The sequence below is a fragment of the Drosophila suzukii genome, chromosome 3 (assembly GCF_043229965.1).
Source record: "Drosophila suzukii chromosome 3, CBGP_Dsuzu_IsoJpt1.0, whole genome shotgun sequence".
Lineage (NCBI taxonomy): Eukaryota > Metazoa > Arthropoda > Insecta > Diptera > Drosophilidae > Drosophila > Drosophila suzukii.
The window spans coordinates 68,992,703-69,020,522 of NC_092082.1; the positions used below are offsets into that span (position 1 = coordinate 68,992,703).

The 27,820-nt window shown below is 43.2% G+C and overlaps 4 protein-coding genes and 1 long non-coding RNA gene across 6 annotated transcripts; 2 read left to right on the forward strand and 3 right to left on the reverse strand.

Moving 5' to 3' along the window:
* Positions 1-3,243: 3,243 nt before the first annotated feature.
* Positions 3,244-11,828, forward strand: LOC108015569 (uncharacterized). 2 transcript variants are annotated; one of them, XM_036816711.3, is made up of 9 exons: positions 3,244-3,644; positions 4,925-6,436; positions 6,514-6,641; positions 8,994-9,082; positions 9,151-9,384; positions 10,463-10,733; positions 10,826-11,275; positions 11,332-11,490; positions 11,554-11,828. In XM_036816711.3, exons 2-9 carry the CDS (start codon positions 5,173-5,175, stop codon positions 11,617-11,619), a joined length of 2,661 nt encoding a protein of 886 aa, XP_036672606.3. In that variant the 5' UTR covers positions 3,244-3,644; positions 4,925-5,172; the 3' UTR covers positions 11,620-11,828. The 2 variants fall into 2 exon arrangements, with proteins under 2 accessions (XP_036672606.3, XP_036672607.3); XM_036816712.3 differs by having other exon boundaries at positions 4,941-6,436.
* ClpX (Caseinolytic protease chaperone subunit) lies at positions 11,623-16,878 on the reverse strand. Its single transcript, XM_036816714.3, has 5 exons — positions 16,336-16,878; positions 13,613-14,988; positions 13,406-13,555; positions 13,048-13,269; positions 11,623-12,982 (listed from the first exon to the last, which is right to left on the reverse strand). The coding sequence occupies exons 1-5, from the start codon at positions 16,391-16,393 to the stop codon at positions 12,770-12,772; spliced, it is 2,019 nt and encodes a 672-aa protein (XP_036672609.1). The 5' UTR covers positions 16,394-16,878; the 3' UTR covers positions 11,623-12,769.
* Positions 16,879-17,142: 264 nt separating this feature from the next.
* Positions 17,143-18,368, reverse strand: Surf6 (Surfeit locus protein 6). The gene is made up of 2 exons (XM_017082549.4): positions 18,111-18,368; positions 17,143-18,056 (listed from the first exon to the last, which is right to left on the reverse strand). Exons 1-2 carry the CDS (start codon positions 18,277-18,279, stop codon positions 17,239-17,241), a joined length of 987 nt encoding a protein of 328 aa, XP_016938038.3. The 5' UTR covers positions 18,280-18,368; the 3' UTR covers positions 17,143-17,238.
* A 284-nt stretch (positions 18,369-18,652) lies between these two features.
* Positions 18,653-27,667, forward strand: RhoGAP92B (Rho GTPase activating protein at 92B). Its single transcript, XM_017082550.4, has 5 exons — positions 18,653-18,861; positions 19,101-19,357; positions 22,150-22,325; positions 24,704-25,670; positions 26,157-27,667. The coding sequence occupies exons 1-5, from the start codon at positions 18,812-18,814 to the stop codon at positions 26,927-26,929; spliced, it is 2,223 nt and encodes a 740-aa protein (XP_016938039.4). The 5' UTR covers positions 18,653-18,811; the 3' UTR covers positions 26,930-27,667.
* LOC136117050 (uncharacterized) lies at positions 19,688-22,610 on the reverse strand. The gene is made up of 2 exons (XR_010654261.2): positions 22,531-22,610; positions 19,688-22,451 (listed from the first exon to the last, which is right to left on the reverse strand). It is a non-coding gene; the product is annotated as an uncharacterized lncRNA (long non-coding RNA).
* Positions 27,668-27,820: the final 153 nt, after the last annotated feature.

A 27,820-nucleotide genomic window follows, 5' to 3' on the forward strand; every position in this document is an offset into this window, starting at 1 on the left:
GTAAGAAAGCAAAGCAGCAGAAGAATGGCCAAGGTCGTTCACAATTAGCGACACCAGTGCGTATGCGCAATCAAGTATACGCAGCGTGTGCGTACGCATTTTTGGGATTTATGGAGGAACCCCGACTGTCAGGAACCATTAAATAATCTCTTCAAATGACCAAAAATGAATTACCCCTCCCAAGAGCTAAGCTGCTTATGGATTTCGCTATGGCAATTGATCTATTCGCACCTTCATTGAATTTTCCGCACATGTGTGTTGTTTTTATGTGGGCAGTTTGGATTGTATTTTGTCAATCCAACTTTGGCATAAAAGCCTTTTGTTCGCCTTTGTTCGATCGCTCAACACGTTCGCCTGAATTGGGTCAAGTTTTAGGCTAATCCAGCTGGCTGGGATGTCACGCTTAATGCCCCACCCTAATATGGAACTAAACCGAAGTAACTGTCACTCGGTGTGACAGTCGACACATGTTGGTTTTGGCAGATCTTTCGGTTTAAATCAATTACACACCGCAAAACAATACAAAAACAAAAAAAGCTGGTAATAAATATTTACAATGAAGTTAGCAAGCGAAAAAAACTAACAAAAATACCATAGCGCAAAACCGGAAGCTGTGCTCAGATCGGCATTATCGTTAAGATCATTATCGGCGTCATCGTTAGCCGCACTTGCGGTTCCCATATTTACGTACATACATATTTACCCATGAATGTATCTGCATATATAAAATAGTATACGAAATGCCGCAGTATAAACTAAAACATGATTCGCATTTCAATTTATTCAGCGTTTTCGGGTTTCTTTAAACAAACAAAAGTCACCCGCCCACCTGCTAAATGGCCTAAACATAAAAAGCCAAGAAACACAAAATGGGTACAGCAACAATAAAGACATGAAGACAGCAGACAGCTAACTGCAACAAACATTGCGATGCGAAGAGGAAGAAGGCAGCCGAGGGCCAAGAAGAAGACAATCATTTAGCATTAGCAAATAAGCGAGATAAATGCTTCGATCCGTAGACGTTTTTGTTGTTGTTTTCCTGCTCAATGAGGCAGACAAATTTGAAACTGGAGAAGAACGCCACGGTTGAGATGGAACTTTGAATACTCTTTAAGTTATCTATCATAATCAGTAATAAAAAAATTTAATAGATATAAATTATCTTTGTTAATGATCAGGAATCATAGGTCTAAAGGTCATTTCGCCTGAAAGTATGCTGCAAATTTGTTGTAATACAAGAACCGTTGACGATGTATGTCTAAAAAAAGTTGAAATACAAACAGTAATCTTTACATTACTAGAATAAACACTACATTAAAGAAAAATGTCGGTATCAATATGATATACACTGGTAAATTTATTGAAAGTTGTATTTTTCGATTTCGCTGTCTTAAAATATTCTGAAAAGGATAAATAGTGAAGAAAGCAAGACGATGATTTTAAGATTTTAATTTCAAAAACGGTGCTTTCGAAATAAAATTTGATTTATGTTTAAGTTTACGTTTATCAAAAAGGTAATCATTCCTTATCAATTGTGTTATCAGTATAACTTTTTTAAAACATTTAAAAACTATGAATACTATGGGCATTTACCAAACTCCAATGGGAAAAATAAAATTCCTGTGCATATTATATAACAAATTTGTATGCATTTATCATGGGCATAGTATTAACATGACTATCCAAACCTCCCAAATATATTTTTTTAGAGCCCCTAAGAACTATCGAATTTATGAGCACAATTTGAAATTCCTATGGAAATCTTTATCCTTAAATTTGAAAGTTTTAGGCAGCCTATAACATTTCTTATTGGCATAGTATCAACGTGACATTCGAACCTTTCAAGCGAACCGTGCACCAAAATGTCCTATAAGTATATATTCTTAAAATCCCTTTAAAACAATCAATGCTATGATAAAAAAAAATGTAATTCTCTTGCAAATATATATCCACAAATTTGAAAGTTTAATGAAGTTAATATCATTTAAATTGTGTTATCAGCATATATTTTTTTAAACTCTCAAAACCAATCAAAAAATTTGATAAAAAAGAAAATGTCATATTCTAATACAAATATATATCCTAAAACTCAAAAGTTCTAAACAGTTAATAACATTTATCATTGGCGTAGTATCAACGTGACTTTCGAACCGCCCAAGCGAACCGTGACACCCTGCCTCCAGGGCACAGTGTATAATTAACAAACACCTATGATTTGATTTTTGTATTTTTTATGTTCGACAATGGATTGGCGCTCGCCAGTGTGAGTGAGTGTGTGCGTGTGTGCGTGTGAGTGGGTAAACGACGGCAAGTGTTCTGCCGACGTCGCTGCCGCTGCGCCGTCGTGTGGGGGTAGGATGAGAGTGAGAGCGCAAAGAGAGCGGTGGAGCAGCTGCTCAAAGAACGCCAAAGTAATGATCTTTTCGGGCGCCACTCTCCCTCTCTCGCTGTGTTTGAGCTGTTCCGCTAGCTAGTTTATGGCTATTTAGAGCTACTTTAAAAGGGACAATTAAATCTACAAATATATTTAAAGGAAAATGTACAGAATTGGTAATTAAGTAGTACAAATTCTTGTACAATATTTAATAATTTATTTGCATTTTTTATTATAAACGAATTATTTATGTTTTATAAAATGCCTACTTTAAGGGGCAATTGTATTTATTAAAAAAAAATTATTTCATTTGAAATAACATTTTGTGAAACAAATTAAAAAAACAATTTTTTATCAAGTAACTATAAAAAAATGCAACGCAATCTTAAAAAAAAAAATAAAAAGTTAAAAAAATAAATAATAAATAAATAAATAAGGTAAGGTCCTTTAGGACTAGAAGGGACCTCCTTTCCTCTAAATCCTTCGTTAAAAAAGGTTACCTACAGTTAAGAAAAAATTAAATGTATAAGAACGTTAAAGGCATAGCCTTCGTTACGAAAGGCTACCTACAAATTAGTTTTAATAGCTGTGATTTGATTTGTCATCGTCTCTTTTTCGTCGATGGGATCACCTCTGATACGATCGCAGGTCGCTGGTGTGTGGGAGCGCTCGTTCTTGGGGGCTGCGAGTGTCATTAGCGTAGTTGCAGCGGCAATAGAACTCGCAGCAGCAGCAGCAACAGCTGAGATCACCGCGCACTCTCGATCTCGCTCATCCGCTCCGTTGGCTCTGCTGCTCTACCGCTCTCCTCGCAGAACGGAGGCTGATGTTATTTTCAGCGGCCGAAGATTTACAGTAACAACACGGACCTTAGCAGCATCGCGTGCACCGCTATTCGCTCGAATATACCCATGTACACTCGACCGTCTCCCGATTTCGGACTTGTGATCTGTGAATTCTGCTCTGTTTGCTGTTAATTTTAGACTCGCCAAGCGGAAGCTTGCCAGAGTTTTCCAAAATATCCCGCGGCCGCGTGTGTTTTCCTATTTTCCTATCGCTAATAATTTGCAAATTGCGTTCGGAAAAAAAAATTAAGGGGTGAAAATGTCGTGCCGCGAAAATGTTGATTAACCTCTGCTCGTTTGCGGTTCGGCTTGGTTAATTAATTTATGACGGAATCTCTCGGTGTCGCCGTTGTCGTCAGCACGCGCGCCTCCGGGCCTAAATGCAATTAAATCATTAATAAAGGCAGACAAATATCAAACTATATGTACGTCATACATTGTACACCCCACCGAAAACACCCACACACACACCAGCAGGGCAGGGACATAAAACATATGTAAAGTGCATTGGGCGAGTGTGCGTGCACGTGTGTCTGTGCGCCGCAACTACTTCGAAATTTATTTTCGAATAAATAGTACAAAGTTGAAGAAGCAGCAGCCGCAGTCGCAAACGCAAACGCAGCTCCCGGTTTCATCTCATCCCCATCTCCATCCCCCATCCCCCATCCCCCATACCCATAAGATCCCATCGCAACCCCACGTAAAAACGGCGAAATAGTACAACCGACAGCTGCGGTCAAGATAATAGCAGCGCCTTTCGTCATCAATATAACTATACCAAATGCTGTTTTGCAAACGTCAGTTTCCCCCGTTGGTCACTGAAATTCGATGAAAAAAAGGGCTTATCAAAATATTTATAAAAATACATAAACAGCTCATTACTCGTGTAAACAAATAAGAACAAAAGCTTTTATGTCAGCTTTTCATTGTTTTTATTTGTTTTGATACTTTGAAAACCCGTAGTAATCAATTTTAAATACAAATAACATTTATTTTAATTGTAATAAAAGGATAAATAAGTCATTTTAAATGAGATAAAAAAGCCTAGTAACACAATTTATGTTTTAAATTTTTTTAAATAAATTTTAAATGCAAATAACATTTATTTTAATTGAAATAAAACGATACAAAAGACATTTTAAATGAGATAAAAAAGCCTGGTAAAAGAATTTATGTTTTAATTTTTTTTTAAGATTTGTAAAAAATGTTAAGAAAAAAAAGACCAATTTAAAAAATTTTAAAAACTAGCTTTTCAAGGTAGAACTATTACTTCCACCGCACTTGTCTATTTCTTACGCATGCACAGTGGGCTGCAGTTTATGTTTGACCCGTCAAACTTGATTCAATTAATTCAATTGATTAATTGTTTGTTTTTGCGCAAACATAACCAGATGGAATGTCGAGGTGATTCAGCGTGACACGATAATCGTTCACGTTTTCGGCGCCAAAGGTGTGAGGCCATTAATTAAGCCCACGATATGTTAATTGTTCTTGGCAGCTGAACATCTATTTTTGTGTGCTTCCAAAAGGTGCTGCAACCACTGTGCCCGCCGTGTACGCGTCTTACGTATCTGCTCGATATTCCACCGATGCCTGGTCCCGAATCCGTATCCGTATATTTTCATTTTCGTGTGGTGCGTGTGTGTTTGTGTTCGTCTGAAATAAACGAAATAGGAAATTTTGGTATTTTCCTTTATATAAATAGAATTCGCCATACGCAGTCTACGGAGAATCAGTTGAGAGCGCTGAAAATGTGAAAAGTGAATGAAACGCATGTGAGTCTCGCAGCAAAGCCGGCCGAAACTCAATAAAAACCCAATTAAGATTTCAATAAATTATTGAAATTAAAAATGTGAACAGTGAAAATGTGAATATCCAAAACAGAGCGAAAGAAAGAGAGTCGCGAAGAACCGAACCGAGAAAAGTAGACATTTTTCGAGATTCTACATCAAAATGCAAGCAAATTCGAGCACTACGACGACGACAACGACCACCAAGACCAAGAAGCTGAGCAGCGGAACAGGGGGCAACATGATCAGTTCGGTTGCGGTGACCAGTGCCATCAAGACCACCACCACGACACGGAAGCCCACTGGAAGCTCTGGCGCCAGTCCCAAATCCCCGAAGTCCCAGACTTCAGCAAGTGCCTCTTCGACCAGCGATTCCAATGCGGAGATTGCCGAGCTGACCAAGAAGATCAACGAGCATGCGGATGCCATCTATCACACGTGGAAGAGCCAGGGCATACCGCCCCCAGAGCTCCTGCAGCTGTACACAAATGCCGCCGGCGCCGGGGATCTCTCGGATGTCACCTCGCCCACCGCCGATGCCGAGGGTCTCCAGAAGATGGTCACCAGTTTCGTGAACAAGGACAAGGAGCAGCGCGGCAAGACCAACAGCCTGAAGAAATCCGCCGATATCACCTCCAATGGCAAGGTGAAAAAGTCCAGCTTTAGTCCTGTCCCAGAACAGTCCCTGCAATCGCCCAAAAAGGTGGCCGCCGCCTCATCCGCCTCCTCCTCCGTCAGCAAACCAGCCCAGCCCGATGTGAATCTCAACTACGACATCAGCCTGGATCTGGATGTGAACAATCTGTCCTCGCAGCAAACCCAAAATCTGCTCATGATCAAGGAGCTGCTGCAGCAGCAGCAGAAGGAGTCTTCACCCAGCACAGTGGGCAAAAAGCGACAGAACAGCAAGGCCAGCACGACCACCAGCAACATGAGCAATTCGGCTGGCAGCAACAAGTTAACAGCCTCAGAGCAACCCACCAAAAAACAGAGCAAGGCCAGCAGCAGCAGCAGCAGGAACGGACCCATTGCTGTTAGCCTAGATGTGGTCGATGGGAGAATGGGCAACACACTGGCAGTGAGTGATAAGGGCGGCGAGCCAGCGGCCACAACTCGCAAGTCGAGCAAAACCAAAGAAAATAGCGCCGATTCGAAGCCGGCAACCAAAGAAAAGCCCACGGGGGTGGCAACAGTAGTGCGCAAATCAACAAGTCGCATCGCCACTGATAACGCCGCCGGCAACACACCGGCAGCAGCAACATCAGCAACATCGGCAGCATCGGCAACACCAGCAGCAACATCAGCAACATCGGCCCCATCGATGGATGCAACGCCAGCAACATCGGCCAGCACAACGATGCCAACGTTGAATAAAGTCAAACCGACCAGCGGGGCGCGGGCGGCCCTCACCAATGGCCAGGATAAAAGTAATATATTCGTTCCGGAATCCCTGCGATTCCCCATATGACGCTCCAGAACTCCAGGTCTCGGTCTCTACTTCCAGTGAATCTCCTCACCCGCGGCTCCGTGGCCGAGCGCGTCCTCATGTTCGAGAAGTGTCCGGATGTGCGGCACGCCTTCCTCAACATCAAGCGCCCCCAGACGGACCCTCCGCCCAAGAGCCTCATGAAGGTGAGTTATGAAAATCGCCATAGATCACCTTTTAAGAGGGGCCGAAAATCGCGCTGCTCGTGGTGTTATCTAATAGTTGAAAATGCCAGAAGAAAAAAAAACAAAATCAAATACAACAAAAAATCGAAACATACCCCTCTTTCCCCCGTCGATCGAACCAATTGCAATTGCCCATTGGTTTTCTTTCGACTTTTCGTGGGCTGCTCTTATCGGTGCGAGCGCACTGCATCATTGATTGATTTAAGGTTACCCCAAGACGCCTCAAGAGAAACGCTTGCCAAATGGCTGGGGAAGATCGGTGGCCATAGGAGCACCGAAAAAGAGTGAAAAAGGTTCCCCTGGGAAATGGGTTTTGAAAATATAATTGCAGTTTGGGTCCTGTGAAAAAAATTAAAGCCTGATTTGGAATTTGTGTAATGAAAAAAGTTAGAGAACCCTGGGAAAAATATACACTAGAATTTTTAAAGATATTCTAAAAACGTATCAGAACCTATTTTTTAAAAGATAAATTAAAATGTATTGTTCTTCTAGTTTTTAATCACAATTGTTTGATGATCCATCAAAAATAAATATATTACGAAATTTCAAAAGTTAACATTAATAAGTTAACATCAATCAAAAAAAAAAATAAAGCCAAATAAATCACTTCAAATTAATCGAATTACCAAACTAAGTTCAATATAAAATATTCAAAGCGAACTTTTTTTATTAAAGAATTTGTATTCAAAGCTATCGAGAGGGTACAAAAATAAATGTTTAATTGTGTAATATTTAAATTCAAACCAGTTTTAAGAACCATTTCTTTGTATTGAAAGCTATCCCCGATGACATCTCTACAGTTCTTTAACGCACTGCATTAACATATTCGAATCCGAACATTCCACTAAATTTCGCTTAGACGTTCAAGAACCTGTTGAATACTCAGCTTCTCTGCAGGGATTACTGGGTGTTCGTACTGCTCCCACTTACCCACATCGAGAGCTCCCAGTGTTGTGTGCATATTTTCGTATATAAACAATCAAATCAAGCATTTACGATCAGCACAATCGTGCAGAGGCAAAACAACAAAAATAAACCAAACAACAACGAAACCGAATTCAATATAACCCAGGCACATGATCATCATCACTTTTGAGCACTTCGAAATGCAATTTGCTGTTTTTTCTGGGGGGTTTTTGTTTTAGAATTGTTTAATTGCTTAATTACATGTGCGGGCGGGCACGGCATATTCGGTTTTTGGTTTTTTTATGAATGGTCTACCACTCCAAAAAAAAATCTCTCCTATCCAATTGAACTTTGCTTTACTACGATAGCTTGTGAAATTCCTCACTTTGGCCGAAGCGTCTCTGATCAAAGCAAACAATACGGCTAAAAATATAATCCTCAAATGAAAAACAAAAACTATTTTTTGCAATTAAGTTTTGGGCAGGGGCAGACACAAGCTGAATGTAGTTTGCGTTCGATCCTCTGCCGTTTTTCGTGCTCTTTGCTTTTTGTCTATAAATTAGGCAACAATGCGTATGCGTAATATTTGACTATAAACGATGTGTAGCCGGGCGTATACGTAATATGCGCACATGCCAACGAATTGTTTGCTCTTTTGCAGGGGCCTCCCGATGTGTTCGAGTGAGGAGATTAATATTTATGTCGTCGTTGACAGTTTTAAAATCATGAATGGCCTGGGCATGGATTGTAAAATCAATGAGACGTCCTCATACGTATATGAACCAAATAGAGTCATATAATGCTGGGTGGGAAAAACATAGAAGAACAAAGAATAATATCCTCAGAAATTATGAAACTATGGATTTAACTGCTTGTATAAGTTCCCAACATATATTAACAAGTTCTTCATGTTTCCTCAACTACCCACATATAAGCAATAGCTTTTTTCACAGCTGGCAAATACAGAATTTTCGTTTTCAATGCATTTTTCCATGAAAATCTCTCACTTTGTTTAGTGTACTAAAAATCGCAACATAAAAATCCCACGGACCAAATATGTTTCCATTATTTACCAAAGGCGATAAGTTAATTTAAACAAAAAGTATTTGTTTTCTGCACCTCCTCCACTCACCGCTTAAATTAGCCAACAATTTGTTGATGTTTATTTGAAAGGCAAACATTTAATAATAAATTCAAAGGTAAAGGGCGAAAGTACGTCGATATGGGCGTGGCTGTCTGCGGCTTTCGGGGGCGGAGGGTGAGAAAAAATTTCCGCGAAAACGTAAACAAACGAAATTCTTCGAGAATAAATTGCGAATTTTATTGAGTGGCGCTTTGGCAGCCGCAACAAGGGAATGTAAACAATTAGTGAGTGAAATTAATTTTCGTATTCATATTCGTCGACAGGTCAAGCTGCACGCCACCCCGCCCCCGCCGCCGGAGCAGAATCTGCTGCAGAAGGAGATCCGATCCACCAAGAGCGTCTACATACCCAGGTGAGCGGATCTAGAACACGAGTGCCTTGATGTGGTTTTCCTAAGGTGTGCATTTCCATTGCCGGCAGATTCTACTTTCCACACGGCAAGCCGCAGCCCAACATCGCCATGGAGCGGGTGGTGCGGGGCATCCTCTCCGCCTTCGACAGCTTTCCCAACAACCAGGTGACCAAGGACGAGCTGCCGCGCATCCTCAAGCTCTGCGGGCTGCCCTTCTACTGGCGCATGCCGGTGATGGTCTTCTGCCAGTCGGCCAGCTCGGGTCTCGTCGAGCGCCAGCGGTTCGTCGAGTTCTGGAAACAGTAAGTAGTTATGGATTATATTGTTAAAAGGGTTATTATATATAGAGTATTTCTATCTTAAAATGTGATTTACTTGGTTCGATACTCGGTTTAAGTCCAGAACTTAAATACCTATAGATATTTCCCTTTTATTTATATTATATATAGAGTTTTTTAAATATATTTATATTTTAGAAGGGATGGTTCTATAATCGATTTTAGTCGGGAATTTAAATACGTACAGATATTTCCATTTCATTTATAATACTTATTGTGTTTTCATATTTTTAAAATGAAATTAAATCTTATAATTTAGCTTGGTTCGATACTCGATTTTAGCCTTCCATTTAGTTTATATTATTATAAAGATCCAATTTTTGGATCACCCTTATGTACATATGTATCTATTCATATTGCAAAATGTGAAATAATTAGTGTGATAATGTAATGTTTACATTTAAATAAAGTAAAATCGAGATTTTGCTTAGGATTTCGGAATAAAACTTTAATATTTATGTGAGTATGTATTTCTATCTTAAAATGCGAAATAATTAGTTTGATACTCGAAATACTTACATTTCAATCAAGGATTTTCCAGATTTTCTCATGATTTTGGTATAGAATTTAGATATTTACAGATTTTTCCATTAAATAATAATGGCTTTAAACAAGAAGTATTTATTTAGCTTCATCCATCAGCTGTGAGATGTGCGCCCGCACATTTTTCCCAAAAAGCAGATGCTATTCGAATGATGACCTTATCTTCATGAACATTTACTCATAAATCAAACCTCTATGATCATTGTAAATATATATTTGACCTACGCATGTCGATTTGATATGATAGCGAGCGGTTTCTTCTTCAAACACTTTTTAATTTCTTAATCCCATTATCGGGTTTAAATTTTAAACGTAGGAAAACCTGTTTTGCAAGCCCCGGTACTTATTCCTAACATTTTTTATTTACTTAAAAATGCGTATACTTGTATTCACCTTTTGTTTTAATAAACAACAGAAGAGGTTTTAATTAATTGATCAAATAATTGTCGAAGAACTTAATCTCTTACTTATTCTAAAAGAAAACCTCTGTGACTTTCAGAATGAATGTTTATTGCCATGAGGCGGCCTCGAGATTCGTGTACATTCTGTCGCGGGGTCAGAGATTCCGTTCGTACATCGTGCCCGAGGACCTGGTGCCAATGGTGCAGGATGTGGTGGACACACACCCCGGCCTGGCCTTTCTCAAGGAAGCCACCGAGTTCCATTCCAGATACGTGCACACAGTCATCGCGCGCATTTTCTATTCGGTGAACCGCAGTTGGAGCGGCAAGATCACAATAGCCGAGCTAAAACGGTCCGACCTGCTGGAGGTGAGATACGTTGTTCAAAAGATCTATAAATATTTGGAAGAATTGCGAAATTGTTAAAAATTCTTAATGTACAATTTTGAACCCGCCCACAGATGATCAGTCTGCTGGAGGAGGAGGAGGATATCAATCAGATAATGGCCTTCTTTAGCTACGAGCACTTCTATGTGATCTACTGCAAGTTCTGGGAACTGGACAAGGATCACGACCTGCTGGTCAACCAGGAGGATCTCGCCAAGCACAGTGACCATGCCCTGTCATCTAGGATTGTGGAGCGAATCTTCTCGGGATGTGTGACGCGCAGCGACAATAAGAAGGCCCCGGAGGACGAGGCCAAGATGTCCTACACGGACTTTGTGTGGTTTATCCTTTCGGAAGAGGACAAACGGACGCCGACGGCCATCGAGTACTGGTTCCGATGTATGGATGTGGACGGAGATGGTGTGCTGTCCATGTACGAACTGGAATACTTCTACGAGGAACAGCAGCAGAGGATGGAGGGAATCGGAATCGAGTGCCTGCCATTTGAGGACTGTCTGTGCCAGGTAAGGATCTGGAGTATAACCATTCTGAACTGTATTTAATAACATTTTTTGACTAGATGCTGGATATGATCAAGCCGGCGAATCGCGACTGCATCACCCTGGGCGATTTGAAGCGTTGCAAAATGACTCACGTTTTCTTCGATACCTTCTTCAATCTGGAGAAGTATCTGGATCACGAACAACGAGATCCCTTTGCCTCGCAACGTGACGAATATGTAAGTTCTATTGGCATTACGTATGTATTATTGAGTCAATCTGACAACTTCCCTATTTTACAGACCTCCGATTGGGATCGCTTTGCGGCACAGGAATACGAGCTGCTCATATCCGAGGAAAACGATTGAGCGTCGCCAAAAGATATTTATTAACTTACAAATTTTTATACAAATTTATACACTACGAAATGAAAATGAAACAGAAAAACAAACAAAAAGAAGGAACTACAATTAGTCCATATGTGCAATAAATTCAAATTATTTATTATGAGTTCTGCAGATTTAGTTGAATTTTAATGATGATTAAAATAAAATTAATGAAAACTAAAAAAGTATAATTCTGTTGTTCTCCATTTAATTAAAGGGTAGTTAGTTATACCATTGGTAACTTCAGGGTGGGTATTAACATTATAAACTATAAATTTTAGATTAGTTTCCAGTTGCGAAATTCTCGGATGGCCCTTTAAAAGATTTTTCTTACACTTCTTAATTACATATCAAAGCAATACTTTTAAATTTTTTCATTCTTTTTATTGTTTGTTTTAAAAATTGGATTTCTCAACTTAACTTAGTTTAAAGTAGAACGTGCTTCTCGTTTGTCATCATTACAACGCTACCAGAACTCATTTAGAAACTCAGTTTAGACTATGCAAAATTTGCCTAAATATATTTTTACGTTTGTATATATAATTGGTATATGCAAGAGAGGATCCTAGCGCCAATAGGTCCAGACCTTGACCACATCCCTGCCAACATTGCAGAGTTCCAATCTTACGTTAAAAAATGTGGCTTTTATTCATTCTAACATTTGTTATTCCACTTACAATTGCTTTCGGCTCTAAAGATTGCGCTGCTCGTCGATTATGAATCACAGATGCATATGGGATTGAGGATATTCTTTATAAATATTTGCTGGAGCACTCATTCACTCCTCAGCGGGTCATATTTTACACAGTGACGGGGTTCGGGATCTAAGACGAACCAACCAATTTATCATTCAAACCAGACTACAAAATATACATGTTAGAGTAGGAAAAATGAAAGTATCTTTTGGTTCAACCTTAAATTGTGTTTGCAGATGTTACTTTAAGAGAAAACTATGCGCTGACGATTCGAAATTAAGCAATTGTACATATTTAACAAGCTGAAGAGTATAGTATACAAGAGTTTAAAAAGAGCCAACAATTCGGAAAGCGTTGCAAATTGAAAGGACTCTGTTTTCTTTAAGTTGTATCTCAATTTCTGTTTGGTTGGCTGTGGATGTGGGTAGCTGTCTGATTTACTGTTTTAGTCGTACTTTCTCACTATTCTCAAAGTTCTTATCATTATCGGTTGTGGTATCGGAGTCCGTGGCAGCGGTCCCGGATGCCGGGGCGTCCGCATCACGGCTGTATTCGGGTGAGGAGCTGCCCTTGACATAATCGGCGGTTATGTGAACCCCCCGAATGTCTGACCCGGGCACTATGAACATGGGATCCAGCAGCAGTTGCTCCTGAAAGGGATTTACAAAATTGTTAGCAATTTGTTATAAATATTTCAAATATTTGCACTACTTACCATTATCGAGCGCAGACCACGAGCTCCCGTATGCCTCTCCATCGCCAGCTGGGCTATCGACTTGACCGCGTCCTCCGTGAAGGTAAGGTCCACCTCATCAAGGCCCAGCAGTGCCTTGTACTGCGGCACTAGGGCGTTTCGTGGCTCGGTGAGGATGCGCACCAACATGCTGACGTTCAAGCTGTGGAAGGGCACAATAACCGGGAAGCGGCCAACGAATTCCTAAAGCACAAATGGGGTTTCAAAATGATTATAGATAATCCTTTTTTATAACATATATATATATATATCTCAATATTTAAAAGTTACAGCCTTGATTAGTTTCATGATTTATCCTCGCTCTAAACTCTTTACTTACCGGTATCATTCCGAACTCTACGAGATCACGTGCCTGCACTTTGGTCAGGCATTTATCACGTTCCTCCTGATCGTTGTCCATGGGACTGGCGGCTGATTGAGCTGCACGACGGCCGGATCCGCTGGTCGAAGGCATGCCGAATCCCAAATACTTGGAAACAGAATAGTTAATTAGTAAATGAAGTAAAAGCGAAGAACCATGCCTTACCTTTTCGTTGAGACGACGTGCTATTAGCCTATCCAGTCCTGTGTAGGCACCAGAGGCCACGAAGAGGATATTTGTGGTGTCCACCTGAACCGTCTCGCCACGCAGCTTGCGCGGGGAGTTGCGTTCTGGCACGTTGACCACCGTGCCTTCGAGCATCTTCAGCATGCCCTGCTGGACGCCCTCGCCGCCAACGTCGCGGAGCTGGTGGATTCCAGGGACGGCACCGATCTTGTCCACCTCGTCGAGGAAGACGATTCCTGTTTGAGCGCGCTCCACATTGTAGTTAGCATCCTGCAGCAGCTTGGAAATGACGCTCTCGATGTCCTCGCCCACGTAGCCCGCCTGGGTCAGCGTGGTGCAGTCACAAATGGCGAAGGGCACGTCCAGGCACTTGGCGATCGTCTGGGCGATCAGTGTTTTACCGGATCCCGTTGGGCCCAACATGATGATGTTGCTCTTCTCCAGCTTGACGTCGTTGGACTGCCGGTCAAGAATTTCCGAACCGGTTCTGTGGTCACCACCTCCACGGGCATTGCTGGTTGCTGCGCCTGTCAGTCCGCCTCCAAGTCCTGGACCTCCCATTCCGCCACCCATGCCCATCTGAGCAGGCGATTTTGGCGGCAGTTCGTTGCCCGGGGAGCTGTTTAGTGTGTGACCGATCCCTGTAATGTGTAGCAGATCTGGTCGGGGAATACCGTCCAGGCCGCCGGATCCGTTGCCGGCACCTCCTCCCTGATGTTGCAGCTGCGGCAGGTTGTGGTGGATGCGCTTATAATGGTTGTACACTGCCACCGCCAGCACCTTCTTGGCAAAGTCCTGGCCCACCACATGCTTGTCCAGATACTCCATGATCTTCTGGGGCGGTGGTGGCGGCTTGCGCTGGTTCTTGGGCTCGTCCTTGGTGCGCTGCTTGGTCTCCACCTCGGACAGCACCACGAAGAAATAGTTGCACTTGGCGCACTTGACAAATCGCGTGGAGCTCACGAAGGTCTCAACTTGGGTACAGGCGCTGCCGCACTTTGGGCACGAGAGGAACTTGTCACTGCCGCCGCCCGGCGGATCGGCGCCACTGGTCGTACTCGCTCCAGAGCCTGCCCCTCCGCCGGGGGTTTTGGCTCCACTGCCCCCCGATGCACTGGCTCCACTTCCGCTGGCACTCCCGCTGTCGCTGGTGTCCTCTGGTGTTCTCGAGGAGGCGTTAGTGATGTCAATGTACGCCGGTATTGCCAGTGCGGGCTCAAGTCTCATCTGTCGATTGGCCGCGCAGTTCCGCGTGGCCAGGTGAAAGCGTCGGACGCCCCAGTGGCTGACCTCGTCGCTGTCTGCGCTCAGGATAACGCATCTCGCCGAGCGCTGTGTTTGACCAACTCCGCTTCCTGGAAAGATTAAATTGGAATAAAGTTTAGTATGGAAATTCGTTATAAACATTTTTTTCAAGTCTTTTATTTTTTAGATTAGGTGTGAAAAAATCAAAATCATAAAAATATTAACTGCAGACGACTGCAATAATAAATTTAATTGTTTTCCGTATTCATTTATGATTCCCACCTAAATATCATATTTGAAAAGATGTCTTTGTTAAATTGGACCAGACTATAAATATAACATACATTGAATTCTTTCCATATATAGGATGCCAATTATAATAAATATTTGAAAAGATTTCAAATATATAGGGTTATATATTAATATATTTTTAGATATGATTTTGGATACCTTTTACTACTCAACGAAATACGATAAAATGCATTAATTTTGCGTGACATTTTTTTCTGCATGGACTTAGAGATTTATATTGCCTCTCGGACACAAAGAAATAAATAGGAAGCATCGACCCCAAGCGCGGGGTTAATACCTCCTAAAGCACGGACAATTGATGACAACAAAGGGAATCTGGAGAAGAGAATCTCTAGATTGGCCCCCACAAAAAAAAAAACTAGAATGTAAGGCCAAGGGCAATTAGCATCTTCCGACTTCGCAGATGACTAGCAACTTTTTAGCAGTATTGCCAATCAAGCAGGGCCTAGATATGGATAATCTAGAAATCCCCAGGTGTTGTAAATATCACAAAAGACAACACTCTCTTCTGATAACTACTACATAGTTTCTTTCAGTGAAATTGGGTAAGTAAACTTCCGGCTCTCGACTTTCCTAACCTGCAGACCAACCAATGTAATAACCAACTGTGGCCCATTAAAAATGTGTAAGAAATTGCTCCGCTGAAGACATGAAATAATAAAGAAATCATTGCGTCAGACCAAAAGCAATAATTAAGCTACCTGGCCATTCGGGCCTTATAAAACAATTCAAGTTCAGTTGGTCCAAAAGCAAGACACGGCTGGTCTGATTGGAAACCGTGAGGGGGCTGGCCTTCCAATCAGATGTGTGTGGTTCGTGAATGTAAAATCAGATGGGGGGTAACCCCTTTTGGGCGACGCCACTGGGGCCCTGTTGACCGCGAGCAGCTTTTTGATATCAAAAGAAGACGACCTTCACTCGGTGTTTTGGTTGTTTGACACTAGACCAGAAAAATTCAGCGAGCGCAGCAGCTAGAAATTTCTGATAAGACAAATCTAAGGGGGGTATTCGGATTGGGATTGGTAAACTGCAGTTAGCAGGCTGTTCTGATTGGCTTGTTGCCTTTGTTTTTGTTGTTGATTCACGGCTAATGACGCAGTTACGTATGCGATTGGCGCAACAACAACAGCCGCAGCAGCACTTACCCTTTGCCCAGACACTGTATTTGGGGCCCAGCAGGATAATCCGCCGCACCATGCTCATGGTGGCTGCAACCCGCCGCCTCTGCGCCTCTGTTCCTTCCGCTTCCTCCTGCCCCCTGCAGCTGCTACTCCTGCGCGCCCCTGCTTCTTCGCTTCACTTCTCAGCTGGCCCGCCGCTGCTTCTTCTTGCTCTGCTGATCTGCAAAGTTATTGTTGTGGGGCTCCTTGCGTGGTTCTTCCTCTTCTGCAGTTTCCTTTTCAATTTCCACTTGTTAGTTTCTATTTGCTCTGCGAAATGCGTCGCAATTTGGCTGCTTTTCCGCCTGCCGTGCTTTATTTTCGGTGGAAAATGGGGGAATAGATAGCGCTCTGCACGTAATTTGTGTGGCTGTGTGCGTGCGTGTGAATCTCGTTGCTTTGGCTGCCCCACTCGCTGTGCTTCTTCTTGTTACAGCGGCAGTTTCGCTGTATTAGAGATCATCTAATTCTTCGGGGGTTTAACTAAGTAAATTACACTTTTGCTTTTCTTGTAAGTGCTTGGAAAATCTGGAAAAATCGCTGCTTTCTTACAAAGCGATTGCGATAACAATCGATTGTTGTTATCGGCCACAGCTGTTTGCCGCTCTTCTTCTTACCACTCTTCAGTGGGGCCGCGCAACGCACAGTGGAACACAAAGTGACATAGAGTGGACAAAAAACGAGGCGCCAAAACTGGGGGCTATGAAACTTGGAATTTTGCTCTCGGGGGGAATTTTGACTGTGTCGAGGCCGGAAATGTAAGTTTCTAACTCGAAAAATGATGGACGAGAATTTTCAAACGATTACTCTTTTTTTTCTATATCATTTCTGAGTTGAATTTCAACGTGGCATACATTTATATTATTTAAACTTAAAGCTAAGGCCTGGCTAGAAGCCTGGTATGATGCGACCCTTCTTGCTGGCCGTCTTCAACTTCCGGTTCTTCTTGTCCTTGCTGCGCTTGTCCAGATTCTCCTGTCGCTTCTTCTGCCGCTTCTCCTTGTCGTGCTCCACCTTCTGCTTGCGCTCCGTCCACTTGGTCTTCGACTTCTTCTTCTCCACGCGTCGCTTTTTGATGGCCTTCTGCAGCAGCTTGGTGTCGTCCTTGACCTTCTTGCCCTCGACCTTGTCGAAGGCGTTACGCCAGGCGATGTCCGTTTGCATCTCGGCCGCCTTGTCCGTTTCGCCCTGTTCGCGCAGCTCGGTGAGGTGCTTCTTGGTGTCGCGCAACTTCTTCAGGATCTCCTTGGGGTTCTGGTGCGACTTTTTAGCCTTGCCACCTGGATTGGCAGCAAAGTCCACCTTGGAGTAGACTATCTTGGCCTCCTGGTTGTACACAGGCTGCACTTTGACCGGCTGGATCTGTTCCTTGCTGTCCTCCGCATCCTGTTCCGCCTTGACCAGGCCGTTCTTCAGCTTTTGGTGCTTGACATTTTCGTTTTTGAGGTTTTTGGCAGAGGAAAGGAGCAGTTTCTGTACGCCCTTGCTGCGCTTCAGCTTTTTGGACTCGCGCCTCTTCTGCTGGCGCTCCGTGGTGGGACCCTTCTTCTGACGCAGCTTGTTCTTGATGGAGGCAATCCGGGCATCCACGTCCTCGTCGTCGGAGGCCTGCTTTTTCAGTTTCCCCTGGTTTTTCTGTTTTTTGCTCTTCTTGTTGCTCGACTCCTCAGTGTCCGACAGCAGGTAATCCTCGTAGGTGTCCTCATCTGTAAGAAAGGGGGATTAACTAAAGAATTAACACTTTTTATTGATGGCTTTACCTTCTTTATTGGAGTAGGGCACTTTGTGAGTGGTCAACAGGTTCAAAACACGCTGGTGGAACTCTTTGGCAAGGGTAAGGAGGTCATCCTGCTTCGTGGGCTTCTCCTGCTTGCCGTTCCGGATGTCGTACTCCTCCCGGAGACGCTTCACAATCTCCGCCTGGGTCATGTTGCTCGGTAAAACAATAATAAAACTATTATTTACGGATGGCACACGTGCAGCAAGGCGGTTAGAGTGCAGTGTGACCCCAAAGAAAGTGGGTTAAGTGTTATGAAATAGTGGTCACCCTAATGAGACAGTCTGGCAACGCTTTGAGTGATAAAGGGTATGCGATTATTCAGGATATTTCCCAATTAATTTCAATTGTAAAAACTAAAACCATTTCCACAGATTATTTTCAGTTAGTTTAACTTACTAATTCAAGCTAAAATTTTGGAAAATTCCCTAAATCACTTTCAAACTAGCGTGACCAGATCTCGAATTTCGAATGACGCCCTCGCCCGCCTTTCGGCATTTCTTAGCGCTCCCGCTGCGGTCACACTCGCCTCGACTCACTTTTTCGTAAAACATCGTTGAAGAATGACTAATTTGCCAGTTTTAAGTATTTACTCAATGCCTAGCTAATTACACTTCGCGAGCAAACACACAGAAGTTCAGTTTAAGTTGGAGACGCGAGCGGGGAAATAGCGAAACAGCCAAGATGAAGAGGCAGTTTGCGAAAATCAAAATAGCAGCCGAGAATCTGTCAAGGTAAGTTCAAAGGCCAGCCATTCGACGGCTCGTCTGCGTCTGTAGGTGTGTGTGAATGCGCTCCAGGTGGACAGACAGGTGTTGCCTCATCACCAAACACACAAAAAAACCGAAAGAGCAACTGCAGCAATAACAAAAACCCGATGACAACAACAATAACAACGGCAGCAGCAGCGGGCGACTGATGATGACCTAACCCGCGGTTAACCCATGTCAACCCCCCTTTTCCCCACCCGCAGATCCACCAAATCGGACTGCAAGGATTCCGAGCTGGAGACGATCGAACGGCAGGTGGACAGGTATCGGGATACCATCGAGAAGATCGTCCGCAAGTTGCCGGCGCTGAGCGGCGGAGGAGGCAGTGGCAGCGGCAGCACCGAGGAGCAGGACAAGCGGACCAAGAAGAACAGTCACTACAAGATCGCCCAGGCCCTGGACGAGTCCGCCAAGGAGCTGCCCAAGGACATGCCGCTGCAGAAGGTCCTCGCCAATTGCGGTTAGTTATCGGGGGGCTATCGGGATTTCCTGTGTGTGGGAGTCAGTGGCGTAGGCGGGAATTCGAGGGGGTTGTACTTTGTTGTTTGAATGCTATCAAGGGCCTATTGTTTTTATTTGTTATGTAGTAAACAACTTAAAAGGGTGGGTTGGCGCTTTTTGAGCGGCTTATCTTGCTAGTATTTCTTAATGCTCCCAGTGTTACTTAATTTCATATCTTTACAAGTAGTTTTTCGAACAACAGATTTTCCCTAAATTAAATCCTTGAGCTGGATAAGCTTTTAATATTTTTCGAGCTCGCCGTTAATCACATAATTTTGAAGAACTTAAGTAATATCTCAGAAGTAATTTATTAAAGAATTTATATCTGAACTAAATCCTTGAGCGGGTTTTACGCCCTGCTTACACCCCCCTCCCTACGCCCCTGCCAAATGTCATGTTGGCGCTGCTGATAACGCGCACAGTGGTTGTCGTTCGTTCCAAATCCGATAATCGCCGCCAGACATGCACAATGGCACACGTATAGACGTAGGGGCTTCAGGGGGCCAATGGAACGGAGAGTGGAGAACACTCGCGGATGACTGTGTCACGGGCTTCGGTTTGTCTGTGTGTATTGGCGGCCTCGCCTTGTCGCTTGGCCTTGTGGCATTTACATTTCTCAACTGCAAACGGCAACATCAACATCGACGGCGTTTTTTAATCATTATTATAATTTTTATTATGACTTTTTCGCTGCTTTCTTTGCAAACGATTCGCCGTTCGCCCGCAGTATCGGTTATTATTTGCGGTTTCGGCATTATCTATTTATACACCTTTTTTTTTTTGTTTTGCCAGCCAAGTTAGCCCGCCCCCACATGCGCCCGCTTTTATTGCCCTTTTTCAATGGGATTTACTGAGCATTTCATTTAAATTTGTTACACATCGCCCGCGAAGAGGGTTAACAATGCCCAGTAAACGGCGATAATTATGCTGGCTGGCTGGCTAGTAAAAGTAAAAGTCTGAGCCAAATTCATACATCATCGTGTGTATCGTCATGATCATGATCTCTTCTCCACTGCTCATTTATTTTGTGGGCGCTCCCCCTAGGCCGTATTACTCATTCCGAGTGTTATTTTCTGTATATTGTTTCCATTCGCTGTTTCCCCCTTTCGAGCACTTTGCATTCCGCATATCCGCAGATGCGTGTGCGTCAATTGCAATTTGGTTTGCAGTTTCTGTTGCAGTTGCAGCTGCAACCTCGCAGTGGTTCAAGACCAGCGGCGGTTGTGTAACGGCCAGGGATCTCCGGAACCCCTCGGTTTCCCCACTCCCAGCTCCAGGTCCCCACGTTCCTGATTAGACACGAACGTTTCCACATGCATCTATCATAGCCACAGTGAACGTGTGTCCATGGGTTAAGTAAGAGATCCATTCGAACAGCCGGAGAATTATAATTAGGTCAAACTGGGGAAATCAATCGCACCAGCAAACAAAGACCATTTCCTTTCGCTAGGGAAATGATATATTGGAAACTGTCATAATATTATTTTGTTGTTTATTATTCAACCTGACTTAGTTTTCATTTGCAAATTTCTTTCAAATCTCATTGGTTAAAAGTGTGTATTATAAAATCAAGTTATAGCTAAGATTAGTCGTTAGGAGATGACATAAGTATACTAATGGCATTTCATATGCAGAGCTTCAAGTTAAAGCTTTGTGAATACAGTGTATACTCATAGTAACTTTTATCTTTCGCCTCAACTCCCTTTAAAACACAAAGTATTATTACAAACTTAAATAAGAGAGAAAATTGCTTAAACTAAAAAAGTTAGGCACTTCGCCTATGCTACGTTACATTAAAAAATGGGTCTTATTTTACTGTAGACCTTTAAGTTTATTTTTTTAAAAAACATATTCCACTCTTAAATATTTTTAAAAGTAATAATTGCCTATATAATCTTTTGATGGCCCGAGCAAAGGAAAGCACCTAAGTGCCTCGATTAAAAACAGCTCCAGACTCACAAAAACCCAAAATTACCACACTAAAATTAGCTTTTTGTCGCGTCTGTTATGGCGGTAATTACATAGCGATATCATCTCACTTTAACCCACTGTGCGCCCTTTGCAACTTTTATTGTTAGCCACGATGCGCTTCAATTCAACCCATTCAGCAAAGGGGAGCCAAAAGCGAGCGTATCTCGAATGTTATACTCCAGTGGCGACGTCGTCTTCGCTTCGGACTCCCTCTTGTTTCTGCGGTGCGACCTCTTTGCCTTTGCCTCTGCTTTGCCTTCATTGCGGGTTCAGCAGCTGAGGCTCGAGTCCCGGGGCACTCAACACAATTATCACAATTTTGCTTACTCAGCTCGTCAACCTATTCGCCAGCCACCTCCCCCGTCGGATTGCCCGAATCCCGCCCCGCATCAAAGCGGAGCTACTCCGGCAACTGGAAACCGGCACGCCAACATCTTTGCAGCTACCGCTTGGCGATAAGGTCTTAAATAAGCATTGACTTCCTCACTTGCGGGTGGAATAGCAAGAGACCTCAAGATACACACAGAAAACTATACTCCAAGTTACATTCCTTGATTATCATCCACAAATGATTGATAAAGCTGTCAAGATGGTATGAGTATTTGATTATGAATAACTATATATGATCTGTTGTTTATAACAGATGAATCATTCCAAAGAAAAGATATAGATCATGCTTATTTTGACTGAGTTCATAGATATAGATAGATATACTTTTTTTGGGGGGAGCTAAGTGTGGTGTGTGCTATACTAATTTCTCTATGTGCTTCCCAATTGCAGGCGAGCTGGAAAAAACGATGGCCGAGTGCATTATCGAAAGCGAACTGGAGACGGAGACCAAGGTGGTGAGGCGGCTGAAGAACATCTTGGACAAGGAGATCCAGGAGATCTCGACTCTCAAGCGCAACGTATCGCGCACTCTGCAGGAGTACACCTCGCTGAAGCGCAGTCATGAGGTGAGTGCACCGTTGCCGATCATAAATCTAACTCGGATTAGGCATTACGTCCATGTATGTTCGTTGAGGAGGCCAGAGAAACGGGCCAGAGAGAGTGAATAATGTTGGATTTCCGTTTTCACGAAACTGCGCCCGATGACAATGGGAGATTGTTAAATTAATTAAGAAATCTGCTCGTTGGAAATAAGGGGCCGCCAAAAGTTACCGCAGCTGGTCAAGTGATTCGGGTGATATTCGTTTTCCATTTTTCCCCAACGAAATCCAATCGCAAGGTTGTCTCTGATTGTCGGAAGTTGGCGGTAGAGTATGTATATCCCTCTCAGCAAAATGGCACTGTGGTTCGGATATTTATTTGTATCACAAGTTCAAGTTCGGTGAAATGTAAACAAGAAACGTTCTTATGAAGTGAGAACACCACCCGACTTAAAAAGCTTCAATTGGAATTCCCAGAAGGGCCGTTCCCCGAATTAAATGTCATAAAACTACCAAGCAAAACCGAACCCCCACTTTCCAATCAATGCATTACCACTGTACTCAGGCGGATGCCAAGAAGCAATCAATTTTTAATTTCCATTTATTATTATTACTATTGTTGTTGTTGTTGCTGACGTCGTTGGATGGTCTTTTTTCTTCCATTCTGGCTTTATCTCACGCCAGTTTCTATTATATTGTTTGTTTGCCGTGCGTTTCGCTTTTGCCGTTTACGTTTTTATGATACGAATCCGATACTTGTCGTTGTCGCCCTATCGCCGAGTGGGGGAACCTGGAGTGGGAGGCGGGATGGGATGAACGGCTCTTTGGTGTTCCAATTTCTTGACACCCGATTGGTTCTGTCCATTGGCGTCTACAAGTGTGGAACCGAACAGTTATGGCCGGCTATCTGGACACAAAAAGTTACTTTTTAAGTTTCATTGTTTTCAGTTTTTGCTCGTTTTTTTCTTTCCGCTTTATTTTGTACAAATCACGACGCCAGTTGCCATATCAAGACATCGGTCGGGGATGACTAGCCGCTGTATTTGTTGATGTATGTTGTCTGTTTAAGGTGTCGGAAGACGTTCATTGACTTGGCGGCAGTGACATCATAATTGAAATGGACGCCACAACGCCACACCACCGCCACTGACCATTGGCGTATCAGAGAACTGGAAACCGAAGTTATTTACACTCCCCGCTAATCTTATCGTCGCCAACTGAGTCCCATATAAAATCGACCGTCGGCTTGCCATAATTCGCTAATCAGACGCTCAACGACCTGGTGCTGTTCTAATTGCACTCCCTGACATGGATCCGATCCGCAAAAATACAAAACTTATAAGCACACGACTCGACTGCCATTGGAAGTGCTAACTTTGGTGCCCGGAATGTGTAACTTGTGGTGCCAACTCGTGGGGATGTAGGTCACCGAGAGGTTGCGGCTCATGGAAATGATGTGACTCAGTCACACTCTGCCAATGCAAATGATTCGATTCGAAGGTGGGCAGGGGAGGGCCAGGAGTTGATAGTTAGTTGGATGCCATTGTCTTCTGGCTGCAGATAGCGTCGGGTGTACTTACAGCAATTTGTCACGATTTGTTTATTTTTAGCGGCGTTATGATACGGGATCGGGTGATGAATGCCAGCAGCAGTTTGTTTACACACAATGGGTAATGCTGTTGTAAGCAAAACTTACATCATAAAGCAGGAACTTTGTTACTTACGCCGAACGCTGGATCAGTGGGTCTTTAATCATACACTATAAAATTCGTTGTTTTGCTTAGCCGCCGAAAATTCCCAATTAGCAAAGTGATTATAAACTATCTGAAGAATTTAATTGGCTCTTATCTTTGCTGCTTTCCAAGTCATCTTATTTTGTATATATTATTTCCTAAGCGTATTGTTTATATTTTATTGTTCTTGATACCAGTGTTTTTATCTATAGAATTCGCCTAAACACTTATTGTTTCCTTTTTGAGACCCCCTTTCCCTTTCATTTATTTTTAAAGTATTCACCTGAGTTCAATTGCATTTCTTATCAGCCTTTCTTTCCAAAAGTTACTTTATGACTCAGTCAACTCAGTCAGTGTCCCCAATGCACTGGCGCATGTACGCTAAAACCCATATCGAACCCATTGTCCGGTTTCAAACAAAGACCTTGATGAAAGAGCGGTAACAGCTGGCTTGCGGGCTGCGGTTGAGGTCGATCTATTTTTGTATCTGGCCCGCAAACTTTTCCTGCTGTACAGGCATCTTCCATTAGTCACGCGAAAAACTATTTTCAGTAGTGGCCAGCAGATAAGATATTTTGCGTACTTGAACTTTGTTCCTTTTGCAATGTGACGATTTCCCTGGCACTGATTCTTATCTGTTATACTAATCAGTGTTGTGTTTTACTCCCGCAGGCGGCAATCCGGCTGGAGGAACCAGCGGCCAAGGTGAACCACATCAAGAGCCAGCAGGAGGAGTGCGAGCTGAAGCTCGAAAAGGAGCGGGATGCCTGGGCGGCCCAGATGCTGGAACTGATTGCCAAAGAGGACGAGATCGTCAGCTGCATCCGCGACTATGTACTCAACCAAAGAAACTATCACGAGCGAGCCCTACAGCACGTGAACGCCTCGCTGGCCCGCATCCAGGACACCATTCAGGGCACCGAAAAGTCTCGCTTTGGCACCTCGCTAAAGGAGCACCTGACATCCACCAACCGCGAGATCTCTTACATCGTGGAACTGTGCTGTTGCTGTCTGCTGGAGCACGGCCTGGAGGAGGAGGGTCTGCTGCGCGTGGGCTGCGCCAGCACAAAGCTGCGCCGGATGAAGCACGCCCTGGAGGCGCAGCACGTAAAGACACCGCTGCCGCTGGAGTACCAGGATCCCCATGTCATTGGCTCCATACTTAAGCTTTACTTGCGCGAGTTGCCCGAGCCCCTGCTCACGTATGGCCTGTACAAGGACTTCATACGGATCGCCGAACGGCATAGCGAAAACGAGCGCAAGACGGAGATCAAGGCCACTCTGAGCAAGCTGCCCAAGGAGAACTATGCTAACCTAAGATACCTCACCCGCTTTCTGGCAGTCGTGCAGCAGCGCTCAGCACTTAACAAGATGAGCTCGCAGAACCTGGCTATCGTAATGTCGCCAAACATGCTGTGGCCACGGATCGACAAAAGCAGCAACGCCCCGGCCGACTACATCGGCCAGGTGAACAGCTCCTCGGCGGCCAACATCATCGTGGAGCTGCTAATCAGTCAGTGGGACTACTTCTTTAGCGGCGAAGTTGAGTTCTATCTTACCCTGCAGAAGCAAAAGCTTTTCGTCGAGGGCAAGAGCAAATCAAACTCCTCCAACGAAAACCTGGATAGAAACGATAGTGGTAAGCATACTGGACAATCGGAATTCTATGAAGCGGGCCACTATACAGTATTCGACTTATGACAAGTTTTTTTATTGCCTTTTAACAACGAAACATTCGAGAATTCCACTGTTAGTATTTTCATGTGACATATGCTATTTTTAAAAATATTTCTTACATATCAAGAAGCTGTTAAAGTTTGTCCGTTATTAGTGGTTGTATTTTTTGTGCAATAAAATGGATTGGAACCAAATTTATAGTACTGCCTATGGACGTAAATGGTGTCGGAGGGATACGTTAATTAGTTTACACTATAATATTAAATATTATGAGCAGTAATTAAAAGAAAAATGTGACTTACTAATGTCTAGGGAAAGCGGGAAAAAATGTAGAAATGAGTTTAAGTACAGAAAGTTTTTCAATCTTAAATTTACTTACCTAAATTTGACCGTTTTGCATTTAAAGCTCCTACCTTACTTAACGATTCTATTCAACTTTCATTTGTAGAAGTCATGGAGAGTCCACGCTACGGTACATTACGCAGGCAGAAAGCCAATGCTCCCTCGCCGCCTACCACTAATGGAAACGGCACAATTATGACCACATCACAGACCTCGCACCGGCCTCATGCCAAGGAGCTGTTTCCCCAGCAGACGCCGGTTCAGCAGGAGAAGCCCGCCAAGCCGCCGCTACCAAATCTGCCGCAGTTTCAATCGCCAGCAGCTAGCCACCCAACGCAGACGCAGCTGGAACCACTGCCCCCGCCTCCAGTAACGCCAGCCAAGCCTGTTCCGATGACGCGGACGCAGTTCTTCGGGCTGGACAACCTGCCTTCTCCCACGGCCGATCGCAAGAGCACCGACAGCATTGGCAGCTTCAAGTTGAAGCCCGATGTGCCGCAGAAGCCCCTGCTGCCCAAGCGGCCAACGGTGCTGGGGGTCGGGGTGCCCAAGGTAGATGGAAAGAGCGACGATGAGGGCGCTTCGACTCCCACCCAGGCGACAATTGATAACAGCAATGGCAGTGTACGATTTAAAACGGAACATTTTCTTGATAAGCTTCGTCAGGAGAACACCGAAACAAATGGAACGCGGGAAGAGCCGCCAGCGGCCAAGGAAAACAATCACAACCACGACCAGCCTGTTACAGCTGCAGAGCAAAATCAGCAGCAGGCGCAGCCCCAAGCCACGACACCTATTTCCCCGAACTCATTTCAAACGCCCAAGAGGCCAACGGTGCCAGCGCCACCACCTCCCACAAATTGGAAAACCTCGGATTAGAGGGGAAAATGGAGCCGTGCAGTGGGAACGGCATCAGAGTCATTAGGTGTTACTGTTTACTCGTTAAGACTTGAACGCACAGTAATATATATATTTATATAATTCAAATGATCCTTGCGGTAAGGAGACATTGTGCATTATAGAGAGAAGAGTCTCTGCGTATTCTGCATTTGTATTTTTGCCTTGTTCATAAGCAATCTTATTTGTACGTGTTTAGCCATATAACAATATATCAAGCGATATCCACTTATGTATGCATATATAGTGTATAGTAGGCCACCATAACTCAATTGTCGAAATTTGATTTGTTAGTCCAAACGAGCTCTCAATTGTTAATCCTTGTTTGAAAGGTTGTGATACATCAGAAAGGTTTTGTGTTTCCTTAATTTTTTGCATTGCTCTTGAGTCAATATTATTTCCTTTTCCAACGAAAGACATTGTGATTTCCTCTTATTAAAATTATTATTTCGGTTAAAGCATGAATGCTATTGCTCCATTTTAAATTCGGGCTAGTACAGAACTAATTCCCATGTATTCATTTGATTTATTCAAATCACCAGGTACATTTTCAATGAGTTATCATTTTGATGTATGATGTACTATATTTTGTATTTTTGCTTTATTAATTTGTAATGCAACTATTATTATTTTAATTTTATAATAAAATTATGTATGATAAACTGTTGTGTATATAAAATATACATTAAAAAAGATGAATATGATTTTACCAGAAAAGTATTTGTCTTTGTTCGTTATTGTTTGTTAAGTTACTTCTAGAAATTGGTTAGGAGTAGGTGGGCGTAGTATATTAGAATGTGGATCTCTTATGAAATTGGTAATAACTAAACATTAATCACACTCAGACCTCTTTAAATCAAAATCCTCAGCTTT